This window comes from Lithobates pipiens, unplaced genomic scaffold, assembly GCF_037356315.1.
Source record: "Lithobates pipiens isolate NorthernLeopardFrog02 unplaced genomic scaffold, aLitPip1_a1.2 Scaffold_22, whole genome shotgun sequence".
Classification (NCBI taxonomy): Eukaryota; Metazoa; Chordata; class Amphibia; order Anura; family Ranidae; genus Lithobates; species Lithobates pipiens.
This window is the reverse complement of record NW_027507784.1, coordinates 261,656,242-261,671,146: the sequence shown is the minus strand read 5'-3', so window position 1 is coordinate 261,671,146 and position 14,905 is coordinate 261,656,242. Positions and strand designations below refer to the sequence as shown.

The following is a 14,905-nucleotide window of genomic DNA, read 5'->3' as shown; positions in this document are numbered from 1 at the left end:
CAATTCCTGTCTAGGGTGCTTTCCCGCTTGTTTAGGACGCCCCCCGGGCTTCTGGTGATAGGGGGGGACTTTAAGCTCACTCAGTCCGCACTCTATGACCGCCTTGCGGTGGACTCCCGGGCGCCTCAGGCTAGGGCCCTAAGAGACTCTAAGCTTTTCCGCCAGATCACCAGAAGACGGGGCCTTTTTGATGCCTGGCGAGCTCTGCACCCACAGGACCGCCAGTACACCTTTTACTCTGCTCCCCACGGCACACACTCGCGTATTGATCATTTTTTTGTCAACAACACCACACTGAGGGCTGTCCAATCTGCACATATCCTGCCCATCTCCTGGTCCGATCACGCCCCCATAACTCTAACCCTAGAATTGGACCTCTCCCTTCGTAAGCCTTGTACCTGGAGGCTGAATAATTATCTCCTGCAGCATGTTCCGGCAAAGGCAGAGCTGGAGACTTCACTCCGGCACTACTTTGTTGAGAACGATACCCCAGACGTCTCGCACGCTACCCTGTGGGCTGCCCACAAGGCAGTCATCCGAGGTCGTTGTATCGCCCTATCCTCAGCCCTGAAGCGAGATGCAAAGGCCGCCAGGCTACTGGCCGAAAAACGACAGAAGACCCTTGAAGCCCGTCTTCTAGGATCCCCCTCTATCTCCACCCTCAAGCAAATTGTCCAGACTCAGCAGACACTCCGAGACCTGGCGTTGGGATCTGTAGAAAAGGCACTAATCCGTCTGCGACAACTCTACTACGACAAGGTAAACAAAGCGCAGTCGCTATTGGCCCAGAAACTGACCTCTGTGCCGGCCCAAATAAAAGACGGGGGGAGACCTTCTGACCTGTCCCCAAGCAATAGTGGACACATTCGCTGACTTTTATACAGATCTGTACAATAGGCCGGACATTCCCCACAACCCCCCCGACCTCTGGCCTGTCTAATCGTATAACCCAGTACTTAGAAAATATAGTGCTGCCCCGACTGCAGGACACGGACCTCCGGGAACTAAATGCCTTTATCACTGAGGAGGAACTCCTAGCGACTGTAAAGGCTCTCCCGACTCATAAGTCTTCGGGACCAGACGGGCTCCCCTACGAGTATTACAAGGCGTTTTTTTTTTAAAATATAACTTTATTCAACTCCAAACGGGGGAATGCAGGTCCCACGGTACATAGTAAACAAAGTAAATCAGAGCGGAAGGCAGCAGGAAAAACTTAACATGAGTATACAAAGCACCAGATTCAGTCTTGCAACCCCCCGAAAACTCCGCAGCACATAAAACAATATAAGTACAAGGCGTTTTTACCTATCTTGAGCCCACATATGACCAAACTATTCAACTCCTTTCTTCAACAGTCCCCGGTCCCGACCAAAATGCTAGGCTCCTTCATCTCCCTCATCCCCAAACCGGACAAAGATCCGACCTCCTGCGCCAGTTACCGGCCTATAGCCCTACTGAACGCGGACCTAAAAATTTTCACGAAGCTCTTAGCAAATCGCTTAAATGTGATTCTCCCCTCCTTAATACATAAGGATCAAGTGGGCTTTGTCCCTCTGAGACAAGCAGGGGACAACACCAGGAAGATCATTGATCTCATTGAAGTGGCGAATAGGGACAACCTAGCATCTCTGGTCCTTAGTTTAGACGCCGAGAAGGCGTTTGACCGCCTGAGCTGGTCCTTCATGGAGGCTACGTTACACCGTATGGGCTTTCGGGGCCCGTTCCTGCATGCGGTGCAGCACCTCTACACTACTCCCTCCTCACACGTTAAGACCCCCTTTGCCACGTCCTCAACCTTCTCCATTGCTAATGGCACCCGCCAGGGTTGTCCGCTGTCTCCTCTCCTTTATGCACTGTGCATAGAGCCTCTGGCGGCTGCCATTAGAAGCAACCCTGACATCTGGGGGATTCCGGTTAGGGGCAGGGAATTCAAGATATCGCTTTTCGCAGACGACGTTATCCTTACCCTGACTCAGCCCAGGACCTCACTACCCAACCTCCACTCTGAACTGGGCCGCTACGGGGAGCTTTCGGGCTACAAAATTAACACATCCAAATCGGTGGCCCTCCCGCTGAATATGGCGATGGATGAGACGACCCACCTGCGCTCCATATTCCCATATAAATGGGAAAGCTCTTCCCTTAAATACTTGTCGGTTTTTCTTACGCCATCGTTCCATAACCTATACCAGGCTAATTTCCCCCCCCCCCTTTATCGGGTAATTAGGGAACTGATCCTCAAATGGAAGGTGCATCACATATCGCTCCCCAAGCTCCTGTATTTGTTTCAGACACTGCCGATCCAGGTCCCATATGCACATCTACGCACACTTCAGAAGGACCTGTTGAAATTTGTATGGAATTACAAAAAACACCGGGTCCCGAGCTCTGTCATGATGGCCCTACGCTTAGACGGCGGCCTGGCATTCCCCGATTTGGTTTGTTACTATCAGGCCGCTCAGCTGCGGGCCATTGTCTCCTGGTTTCCGAGGTCTTATAACAAGTGGTCGGAGATTGAAAAAATCTGGCTAGCTCCGGTACACCCGAACAGCTTCCTATGGGGCGCGAGCGTCGAGATAGATTCGGGTCGGCTACTAGGGCCGATGGCCCAGCTCCGCCTGCTCTGGCGGAAGCTTTCCCGCGAGCGCAGTCTCCACTCAGAGTTCTCCCTAATGACCTCCTTTCTCTGCAACCCACAGTTGCCGACCAGCCTGACCCATCAGATGTCCTGGCCCTGGGCCTCGCGTAACCTGTTTCATCTAGGGCACCTGTTGGACCCTAGAACAAGAAAGTTGTTGACCTTCTCGGAGCTCCAGGCCAAGCACGACCTCCCCCAACAGACGTTTTACAGCTATTTACAAATCAGACACTTCGCACAAGCCATGGCCCCCCACCTACAGTTCTCCCCGCCCTCCCCATTCGAGCAGATAATTCTGGAAGGAAGGAATCGCAGAGGGCTGATTTCAGACATTTATTGCATTCTCAACACACACCACTTCCAAACGAGGGGTAAACATTCATACATGAAACGCTGGGAGAGGGAACTAGGTGAGGAGCTTCCCCTCGAAGCTTGGCAGGGGGTGTGGCATCAGGTGGCCAAGTCATCTCTGTGTACACTGTACAAAGAGAACTCCTACAAAATCCTCTTTTTCTGGTATCAGACCCCAGACATACTCCACAAAATATACCCCTCCACCTCAGGCCGCTGTTGGCGCTGTCTGAAGGAGCGGGGCTCCCTGTTCCACATTTACTGGGCCTGCCCTCTGATTGCCCCATACTGGCTCATGACCCGAAGGCTGCTCCAGCGTTTATTTGACGTGTCGGTACCCCACTCCCCTAATTTTTTCTTACTAGGCCTGTCACAACCCGCACTGGCCAGGCCGGGCCGGAAGCTCCTTAGGCATATCCTGACAGCAGCTCGTTGCCTGATAGCCCTTAACTGGAAAAATCCATTGCCCTCCGTCTACGGAGGCCTTATACTCCAAGATTAAGGATGTTGAACTCATGGAGAGAATGACTGCCAGAGTGAGAGATAGGCTTGAGGAGCATGACCTGGTCTGGGGAGATGGCGGCTGCTGGAGGATTGATGGCGAGCCGGTATGAGTACGGTGATGTAGACCGCCGGCGTTCTATTTCTTTTTCCTTCTTTCTCTCTCTTCTTCTCTTTTACTCTCTCTGTTTACAATGCTAATGGTCCTTGCTTTGTTATGAATATGGCATACGAGCAGGACACCTACGATGTCTTCCGTCCGGCTGCGCACCCTCGGTTGGATTGCCTAATATTGCTGCACCTCCCAATGCTGTGTTACCTTGCACTGTCTATTTGTACTGGGCCCCTCATATTTTGGGAGCCGTATTGCTGTATGCCTGTACTATTATTTCTGTCATGCGACCACGAAAAATAAATAAATTGTTATTTGGAAAAGATCAGATTGATCACTTTCCCAGTGGCGTCACTAGGGTTGGTGTCACCTGGTGCGATAAAATATGGTGTCACCCCCCCTCCAGGTTGGGATGGCACAGGGCAGTTTGGGGGTGGCACAGGGAAGTTTGGGGTGGTACAAGGCAGGTAGGGATGTGTGACAGTGTGCTGTGCAGTAACTTATAGCATACCTCTGATTACCTCATGCTTGCAGATGAAGACCCGGGCGGGTGGGCAGGGCTGCTGGGTCCTCGGGTCTATCTCCTTCAGCTGTGGGATCGGCATGAAGGGGTCTGTGGGAGGAGTGGAGGAGGCAGCCACACCCCCCAGCTCCACCCACCTAATCTGGCTGCCACGGGAGATATTGGAGATCCTGGCCTAAGTGACAACCGGGAATGTTATAGGCAGCCTCCCCCCATCCCCCGCATGGCTGAATGCCCTGCTCCGCAAGCTATAACGTTTAGTGGCTGCCCCGGTGTCACCCCTCTGGTGGGTGTCACCCGGTGTGGGCCGCACCCCCCATACCGCCATAGCAACCCCACTGCACTTTCCTCTAATAGCGATATAAGCTGATCTACTGCTTTTTCTTCATTAGGGGAAGGGTCAGTGTCCACCCTTAGTTTTTGGTAAAAGCTTCTAATGCCCTGTACACGCGAACAGGTTTTCCCGTTGGAATAAACTCTGAAGGTTTCCACTGAAGCTGTCTTGCGTACACACGATCACACCAAATTCCGACCGTCAAGAACGCGGTGACGTACAACACGTACGACGGGACTAGAAAAAGGAAGTTCAATAGCCAGTAGCCAATAGCTTCCATCTCGTACTTGTTTCAGAGAATGCAATGTATCAGCACCCCGACAGCTGGGGCGCTGATACATTGCATGACGTTTCAAAGGCTCCACGAATGTGTGATTATTGGCTTGGGTTCACACAGTGTTTCCCTGGCAAGTGACTATTCACTTTTGATGAATATTCTGGAGTTTTTTTAATGTCATACACTGCTTGAATTTAGGCCTGGCTGTCTTCATAATTGAACCATCTGATTCTCTTAGAGCCAATTAACAATATGTTTGATCAGCACCCCCCGTTTATTCCAATCTATAATAGATTTTGCTTTTATAGTATTTCACTTCAAGCCCCCTGCAGCCACCTTGAATTGGCTGTGTTTGCTTTTTTGGCGCCTGGGAGCATCTATCCTGCCTCACTTGATGTGCATGTGCTAAAGCAGTTTTTGATCATCACTTTATTCTACTCCCCTGATGAAGCCAATGTGTTGGCTAAACTAGTTGGGAAGAAGTTGGCCTGCTACTTACCATCTTATCAGCTGGTCATCAAAATTTGCTTCATTATTGATATGTGACTACTTTGTACTGACAGCTCCCTTTTTAAATCACATTTTGTATGAATAAAAGTTTTCTTTATAAAAGTACTTGTCGATTTATTTGTGGCACCGTGATAATCCCTTCCCCGTTTGCTCCAAATTGTATTTAATTACCGGGATGAGGTGCCTTATCTATCAAGGACATACCAGACACACCCTTTTCTGTTTTGAGAACAGTAGTTTCATCTTGAGTAAGGCCGCGTACACACGGGCGGACTATCCGTCCAACTAAGTCCGTCAGACAATCCGACAGACAGTCCGTCCTACTTTTGAATGAACGGACTTGACCACACACGACGAACAGACAGTCCGCTGAAAGCTTGCGCGATGACGTGTACGGCACGTACGACGGGACTAGAAATACGACGTCCAATACACTGCAATGCAACCTTCGGCCGTGTAAATCCTTTCTGAGCATGCGCCATACTTAGTCCGTCGAACTAGCCTACTCACGAGCGGACTGTCCGCTGAAACCAAGTTTGGACGGACAATATTACGGAAATTCCGAAAGACTTAGTCCGCCAGACTGTCCGCTGAAAAAGTCAGCTGAAGCCCACACACGAGCGGATTGTCCGCTGAAACACGTTTCAGCGGACCAAGTCCGTCAGACAGTCCGCCCATGTGTACGCGGCCTAAGTTTGTAGGAGGAAAGATTTACAATATTAAGATTTGTATTGTATTGAGTCTCATCGGCAAATGTTAGGTGTTGTAATTGGATTTCTATGTGCTTGTGTTGAGGGATTGTCCGGCCTTGAAGGTGGCAAGGAGTGCCTCTAAACGGACAAAGTACAGTAACAAACTGTTCAAAAGAAATTAGTCATATAGAATGTGTATTGATGTGTTTACCACGGCAAAGTAGAATCTGTATTATGGCACGTTATCAGCTGCCATTCACCTAACTTCTGTTCTGTTGTCCTGTCCCAGAATCTGAAATGCCCACTCTTTTAGTCTTTATGTCCATTATCCTAACCACTTGACTCCTGGGCCAATTTTGACATTTCTCACATAAAAAGCATAGTTTTTTGCTAGAAAATCCTTAGAAACCCCAAACATTATATATTTGTTTGAAAGCGGAGACCTTGGAGATTAACTTGGTGGTTTTTGCAATTTTCAACAATATTTGTGCAGCCATTTAAAACGCTAATACAGACAAATTAGTGCACACAAACGCAACACAATACCCAATTTTTGTTAAATATAAAAGATGGTGTTGTGCCAAGTAAATAGATACCTAACATGTAATGCTTTAACCACTTGCCGACCGCGCTATAGCCGAATGACGGCTGCAGCCCGGTCGGATAACTTTGGAAGGGAGTACTACGGCATCCTCCCAGAATCCCGCTCACTCGTCCCCCGGGGTCATGCACCCGCGAAGATCCGCTACTATCGGGTAGCGGCGGTTTACCACGTGACAGCTCCATCAAATGACGGAAGGATTACTAGTAAACAAGCAGCATCACATCCGGTTCCTCTCTCCCCTCCTCGTACCTATTGGTACAGTGCGAGGGGAGAGATCAGTGGCAGCAGCGCTGTGGGCTGGATGTGTAATGCCCACAGCGCTGCTCAGTGCCCATTCCAGACATCCATACCCATCCCCGCTCATCATGCCCATCCATGCTCACCCATCCATGCTCAGCATACTCATCCATCCATACTCAGCATACTCACCCATCCATCCATGCTCACCCATCCATACTCGGCATACTCATCCATCCTCACTCATCCATACTCAGCATACTCATCCATCCATCCATCCATGCTCACTCATTCATACTCATCCATACTCAACATACTCATCCATACTCAGCCTACTCATCCATCCATGCTCACCCATCCATACTCAGCATACACATCCATACTTATCCATCCATCCATGCTCATCCATCCATCCTCATCCATCCTCAGCATGCTCATCCATCCATCCACGCTCAGCCATCCATACTCAGCATACTCATCCATCCATTAATGCTCAGCCATCCATTCCCAGCATACTCATCCATCCATCCATGCTCAGCCATCCCATCCAGCCCCATCCATAATTAGCCATACCCAGCAATACTCCGCCATCCCCAGCAATACTCAGCTGTATCCAGCCATACCCAGAAATACCCAGCCATTCCAGCCATACTCATCCATCCTCTGTATACTCATCCATCCATGCTAACCTATCCATACTCAGCATGCTCATCCATCTATGCTCAGCTATCCATACTCAGCATACTCATCCATATGCAGAATACTCATCCATCCATCCTCAGCCCTCCATACTCACCCATCCATCCATGCTCAGCCATCCCATCCACCCCATCCATAATTAGCTGTCCCCAGCCATACTCAGCCATGCCCAGCCATACTTAGCTGTACTGTCATACTCTGTCATACTCTGTCGTACTCAGCCGTACCCAGCCATACTCAGCCGTACCCAGCTGTACACTGTCATACTCTGACATATTCAGCCGTACCCAGTTATCCCATCTATACCTATCCATACTCAGCAATACTCAGCCATACTCAGCTATATCCAACCATCCCATCTATATCCAGCCATACTCAGCCGTACCTATCTGTGCCCAGCCGTACCCGGCCATACTCAACCATACTCATTCATGCTTAGCCATCCCCATCCATGGTTCATCCATCCCCATTCATGCTCATCCATGCCACATCAGTTATCATCCATGCCACATCCATGCCACTACAGTGCCTCACAAAATTGTAATAGGTAGTCAAATTAGATTTTAAACTGTCCCTAGAACACCTGATGGTGCTCCCTGCATGTTGGTCCTCTGTATGTGGCTATACTGTGGAAAAGTCTCACACATGTGGTATTGCCGTACTCAGGAGGAGTAGGAGAATCTATTTTGGGGTGTAATTTTTGTATGTACATGCTGTGTGTTAGAAACATTGTGTAAATTGACAATGTTGTGTATAAAAAAACAAAACAAAAAAAACATTTTCTTTACACATTTTCCAAAAACATGTAGAAAAAAATTACATGTTCAAAAGATTCGATATGCCTCATAGATTATACATTGGGTTGTTTTCTTTCCAAAATGGGGTCATTTTTGGTGCGTTTCCCTTGTCCTGGTTCTCCAGAGCCTTCAAAAGTGTAAGAGGTATTTAAGAAATGATATGTGTAATTTATGCTCCAAGAACGCCTGATGGCGCTCCCTGCATGTAGGGCCTCTGTATGTGGCTGCCCTGTGTAAGTCTCATACATGTGGTATTTCCATACTTAGGAGGAATAGTAGAATGTGTTTTGGGGTGTAATTTGTGCTATGCATATGCTTTTTACAGAATTTTCGGTCAGAATTATTTTTTTTCTTTTATAGAGCAAAAAAAAAGAAAAACAGCAGTGATTAAAAACCACCAAAAGAAAGCTCTTTGTGAGAAAAACAGGACAAAAATGTCATATAGGTACAGCGTTGCATGACTGAATAATTGTCATTCAAAATGAGCACCGAAAGCTGAAAATTGGTCTGGTTAGGAAGGGGGTTTAAGTGCCCAGTGGGTAAGTGGTTAAAACTGTGCCACCCGCGCAATGGCGACAAGCTACAGTACCTAAAAAAAAAAAAATCGACATAGATGTCGCTTTAAAAGCCTTTACAGGTTGCCACTGCCGCTAGAATTATTGCTCTGTGTGACATTTGCAACGATAACTCTCATGTGCGATCTCCGTTTATATAGGCAGGGCCTACATATGCATTCGTATTTGCTGTGAGCATGAGGGGAGAAGGGCATTTTAGATATTTTCTTATTTATTTAAAACTTGTTTTTCTTTTAACCCCAGATCTCTCCTCTGCCCTGCAAGATCAGTTTGATCAGATGCATTACAAGCCGGTACCGATAGTGATGAAATCCTTATCACTTCAGGTTTGTTAAATCGCAGATTGAAGTTTGGTACGGATGTACCTTCCTTCCCTCTCAGTTCATCACTACACCAAGCGGCCGCAGATTTCTGCAGCTTAGTGTATTCAATTAGTGTTATAAATGAATAGGTTAATATTTTTTTCTGGTAAATGCTTGGATGTCATCTTTTTAGTGAACAAACAGTTTTAGAGTTTGTCATTAGCAAGGCCAAAGTTTATTTTTCTTTCAGATGTTAAGAGTGCATGTTGGTCTGCGGGTGCGTGTAGGTCAGCGAGTGCGCGTGGGTCAGCGAGCGCCTGTGTATTGTCTTGTTGAGTATTAGTGTCAGGAAGCTAGTTGTTTGGTAATTTGGACAGGATATAATCCCCAATCCTCATTAAATTAGTAGGTACCATGCCCAGTGGGTGTGGAGATGCGACTCGGTGTAAATCTTGTGGCATGCATGCATTCCTTGATCATCCGATCTAGGGTGAATACTGCTGTGCAAAATGTAAGCACACTGTTTCCCTGGAAGCCCAGATTATAAATCTGGGGAAGCAACTGTCAGCACTGAGAAGTCCCTCCATACTAAAGGAGAGCCAGGAACATACACGGCGGGTGCCAGAAGGGGCCACTATAGAGGCAGGTGGAGACAAAGTGGTGCAGTCACTAGGAAAGAGTAGATGGGTGACAGTCAGGAAGGGTAGAGGGGGAAGAAGAGAAGAGAAGAACTCCTCCAGTGAGAGTGGGGGGGAGCAAAGGGAATGGAAAGACAGATTCTGGTGGTAGGGGACTCAATTCTTAGAAGGACAGAGAGGCAATCTGTAACAAAGCCTTAAAGCGCCGAACTGTATGTTGTCTACCAGGCGCTCGTTTTCGGCACATCACGGATCTGGTGGACAGATTACTGGGAGGGGCTGGGGAAGACCCAGCTGTCATGGTGCACGTTGGCACCAATGACAAAGCCAGAGGCAGATGGAGTGTCCTAAAGAACAATTTTAGGGACTTGAGGTAAAGGACCTCCAAACTAGTATTCTCAGGAATACTACCGGTACATCGAGCCACACCAGAAAGGCAGAGGTATATTAGGGATGGGTGAACTAGAGATACTGTTGTACAAGGAGGATTTAGCTTTTGTGGGAATTTCAGAGACCTGGTTCAACAGCTCTCATGATTGGCTTGCAAATCATTCAAGGGTATATCCTTTATCGCAAGGATAGAGAGGGTAAAAAAGGGGGAGGGGTATGCCTCTATATCAAGAATAATGTACAAGTGAATGTGAGAGATGACATCACTAAGGGAGCTAGGGAAGAGGTGGAATCCTTATGGGTAGAGTTCCAAAGGGATGAAGCTAAGTGGTAAATAATACTGGGAGTATGCTATAGGCCCCCTAACCTGAGGGAGGAAGGAGACAGATCTCCTATTAAAATATGGATTAGCAGCAAGGATTGGAAGTGTTATCATAATGGGGGATTTTAATTATCCAGACAGATTGGGCGGAGGGAACCAGTCTAAGGCTTGCCAGTTCCTAAATGTCTTGCAGGACAATTTCATGGTTCAGATGGTAGATGCACCAACTAAAAATAAAGCGTTACAGGATCTACTGATTACCAACAATACAGACCTGATCACGGATGTGGAAATACGGGGCAATTTAGGAAACAGTGATTACAGGTCAATTGGCTTCAGTATAAATCACACAAATAGGAAACTTAAGGGGAATACAAAGACACTGAATTTCAAAAGAGCCAACTTCCCTAAACTACAAACCTTGAAAGCATGAATTGGGATAAAATCTTAGGAACAAAGAACATGGAGGAGAGATGGGTTTGCTTTAAGAGCTTAATAAATAAAGGCATTAGCCAATGCATCCCATTGTGTAATAAATTTAAAAAGGCGAACAAAAGTTCTGGATGGCTCCAGTGTAAAATGCATATAAAAGCAAAGGAGAAGGCCTTCAAAAAATACAAGGTTGAGGGATCATCATCAGTATTCAGACTTTATAAAGACTGCAACAAGAAATGTAAGGGTGCAATTAGCAAAGATAGAACACAAAAGAGTCATAGCGGAGGAGAGAAAAAAAATCCCAAGAAATTCTTTAAGTATGTAAACAGTAAAAAAAGGGAGGACAGACCATATGGGCCCCATAAAGAATGAGGAAGGAAATCTGGTTACAAACGATGGGGAGATGGCGAAGGTATTAAATGTATTCTTCTCCTCAGTCTTCACGCAGGAATTAGGGGGCTTCAGTAACCAAAACTGCAGTGTTTATCCTTATGACACATCACAGGAAGCACCTCCATGGTTAACAGAGGACAGAATTAAAATTAGACTTGGGAAATTAACATTAAGAAATCACCAGGTCCAGATGGCTTGCATCCGAGGGTACTTGGGGAACTCGGTCAAATAATAGCCAAACCATTGTTCCTAATTTTTACTGATAGGCTACTGACTGGGAGGATACCAGGTGATTGGAGAAAAGCAAATATAACACCAATATTTAAAAAGGGCCCACAATACATCCCTGAGAATTACAGACCAGTTAGCCTTACATCAATAGTATGCAAGCTCTTGCAGGGGAGGATAAGGGACTATATACAAGATTTTAGTAATGAGAACGGTATCATTAGCAGTAATCAGCATGGATTCATGAAGAATCGTTCTTGCCAAACCAATCTATTAACCTTTTATTAGGAGATGAGTTGCCATTTAGATAAAGGAAGGCCCGTAGACATGGTGTATCTGGATTTTGCAAAATCATTTGACACAGTTCCCCATAAACATTTACTGTACAAAATAAGGTCCGTTGGCATGGACCATGGGGTGAATACATGAATTGAAAACTGGCTACAAGGGCGAGTTCAGAGGGTGGTGATAAATGGGGAGTACTCAGAATGGTCAGAGGTAGGTAGTGGGGTCCCCCAGGGTTTTGTGCGGGGACCAATCCTATTTATTTTGTTCATAAACAACCTGGAGGATGGGGTAAACAGTTCAATATCTGTATTTGCGGACTATACTAAGCTAAGCAGGGCAATAACTTCTCCGCAGGATGTGGAAACCTTGCAAAAAGATCTAAGCAAATTAACAGGGTGGGCAAGTACATGACAATGAGGTTTAATGTAGAAACATTTAAAATAATGCATTTGGGTGGCAAAAATATGGAGGCAATCTATACAATGGGGGAGAACCTCTGGGGGAATCTAGGATCGAAAAGGGCCTGGGGGTCCTAGTAGATAGGCTCAGCAATGGCATGTAATGCCAAGCTGCTGCTAACAAAGCAAAAAGAATATTGGCATGCATTAAAAAAGATATCAACTCCAGAGATAAAACAATTCTCCCGCTCTACAAGACTCTGGCCCGGCCTCACCTAGAGTATGCTGTCCAGTTCTGGGCACCAGACAGGACAGGAAGGATGTACTGGAAATGGAGCGAGTACAAAGAAGTGCAGCAAAGCTAATAAAGGGTCTGGAGGATATTAGTTATGAGGAAAGGTTGCGGGCACTGAACTTATTCTAACTGGAGTAGAGACGCTTGAGAGGGGATATAATTTCAATTTATAAATACCGTACTGGTGACCCCACAATAGGGATTAAACTTTTTCGCAGAAGGGAGTTTAAGAAGACACATGGCCACTCATTAAAATTAGAAGAGAAGAGGTTTAACCTTAAACTACGTAGAGACTTCTTTACTGTAAGAACGGCAAGGATGTAGAATTCCCTTCCACAGGTGGTGGTCTCTGCGGCGAGCATTGATGGTTTAAAAAAACTATGATATAAGCACCTGAACAACCACAACATACAGAGATATACAATGTAATACTGACATATAATCGCACTCATAGGTTGGACTTGATGGACTTTTCAACATCACCTACTACCTAATAGAACAAGTAACTTAAATTTATATTTATTTACATCTGTAATGTCTTTGACATAGCTCAAAGGGGTTTGTCAATATTACCTTTTACCTTGGATTTAAATAGATGTTAATCATTACCAAATGGGAAATACCCAGAGAGAAAACAATGGTCTTACTTTGACTTTCTCCTGACAGGTGCCAGGAAATACTTAGAATGCTCAGCACTTACGCAAAAAGGACTGAAGAATGTGTTTGATGAAGCAATAAGAGCTGTTCTCATCCCACTACCAGTGAAGAAGAGGAGTAGAAAGTGTCTTATTTTGTAATCTTTGCAATCCTTCTCCTATACCAGTCCCACACTTGAAAAAGCCAACCTAGAGTCCTATTTGTAAGAAATTATCTGCCTAAAAAATTTTAAATATAAAATCCATTAAGTGACATCTTTTTCACACTCTACTAAAACCTTTTACTGAATGATAGATCACTCTATTTAGCCTTATTTTTCTGAAAACGGTTTCTCCTTTTTGCTTGAACTAATTAAAATGTTGCCAAAACACCCACTCAGCTCAGTTTCTATCATTTCTGCTACAAACATGAGCCATTGAACCTATTAGAGACATGACTTTTTACTCAGATCTGATTTTTCTGGATGGAGGAAACAAAAAAACTGACAGTAGGCAGGAGCCTTACTGCATATATTAAACACTTTATTAATCTCAATTCAATGTATTGCATTGTAGTGTGCCAGTAAGTTCTGTCTCAGTCCTATTTAGGGCTTAGACATGACACAGCCCTCTTCTACCCACAAAATAATTGTGGGCTAAAGGCTGTATTGCTCAGCAACTTCCTCCATTACTAATTGGAAAGTGTTGGTCTTTCATGGAGATCCTCTTTTTAACCCACTGAAGAGCCTGGCCCTTTTTCTTTCAATGATTTTTATTGAAGTTATGTTTTTTCCATCAGTAACAAGGGTTCACTTCTATACATATTTAGTTCACGTTCATGGTACAGTTGTGAGTCTCAGATCCGTACGAAAGAAGCCATAAGTATTCATATTAAAACACATATCAACAAACTGGTAAATTATAGAATAACCAACCTTCACCTGCCAGGACTATTCAATGAGCCTGGCCCTTTTTTATTGCTTCTTTGTTTACCACCCCTGGGCAGTATGTCATAGGGGGTGGGAAGAAATGGTTGAAGCATTCCATGCTGGCTACAAGAGTCATTACTGTCACTGACCTTAGCGTTGGATGTATCTTCCATAGATACTTAATCTCAGCTCAGTGGCCATGAATGTGTGACATCCGTGACGACTATATAGCACTATTAACTATGGCAGGTGCCTTGCAGACGGCACAAAGAGGAGCAGTGAAACGCTCTTGACTACCAGCCCTAAGATGTGTTATAAATGCAGTAGACCAGAAAGAAATCCCCTGGGTGGACTTTTAAGGCACTCACATAATATATAGAAAAGGTATAAAGATTGTATTAAACAAATAAAGCATGATAAAAACAGATTATTGTGGAATGGTTACAATAGCTATATGCTAGATACAAATCACCACAATGATTGACTGTGAGGTTCTCGTAATTCACCTGACACGTTTCAGAGTATCTATGTCTCCTTCTTCAGGGTTCAATCGTACATCTAAGTTGTAGTAATGACAAAGAGTGAGATACAAGATATGCAAAAATAGTAAAAATAGTATTGTTTATACTGTAAATAAAAAACACATAGCTTGCTAGGGATAATAATGAATATATAGACTCACATATTTGTGGATAGTGATGGCCGAACAGTTCGCCCGTCGGTTGTTTTGCGGCGAATTTCGGCTGTTCGCGATCCGCCCGTTCGGCGGACTATTGGTGCTGTTCGCCCGGCAGACTTCCGC

General features: G+C 45.5%; 1 protein-coding gene across 3 annotated transcripts in view; it reads left to right on the top strand.

Annotated features, from left to right (window-relative positions):
- LOC143924618 (ras-related C3 botulinum toxin substrate 1-like) overlaps positions 1-13,570 on the top strand; it is a 100,687-nt gene extending 87,117 nt beyond the window's left edge. Inside the window, exons 6-7 of one of the 3 annotated variants that reach the window (XM_077449015.1) lie at positions 9,094-9,176; positions 13,206-13,570. In XM_077449015.1, coding sequence (XP_077305141.1) covers positions 9,094-9,176; positions 13,206-13,223 — 101 coding nt within the window. In that variant the 3' untranslated portion in view covers positions 13,224-13,570. The remainder of the gene's footprint in view (positions 1-9,093; positions 9,177-13,205) is intronic. The other 2 variants (XR_013261897.1, XM_077449014.1) reach the window with 2 other exon arrangements.
- Positions 13,571-14,905: the final 1,335 nt, after the last annotated feature.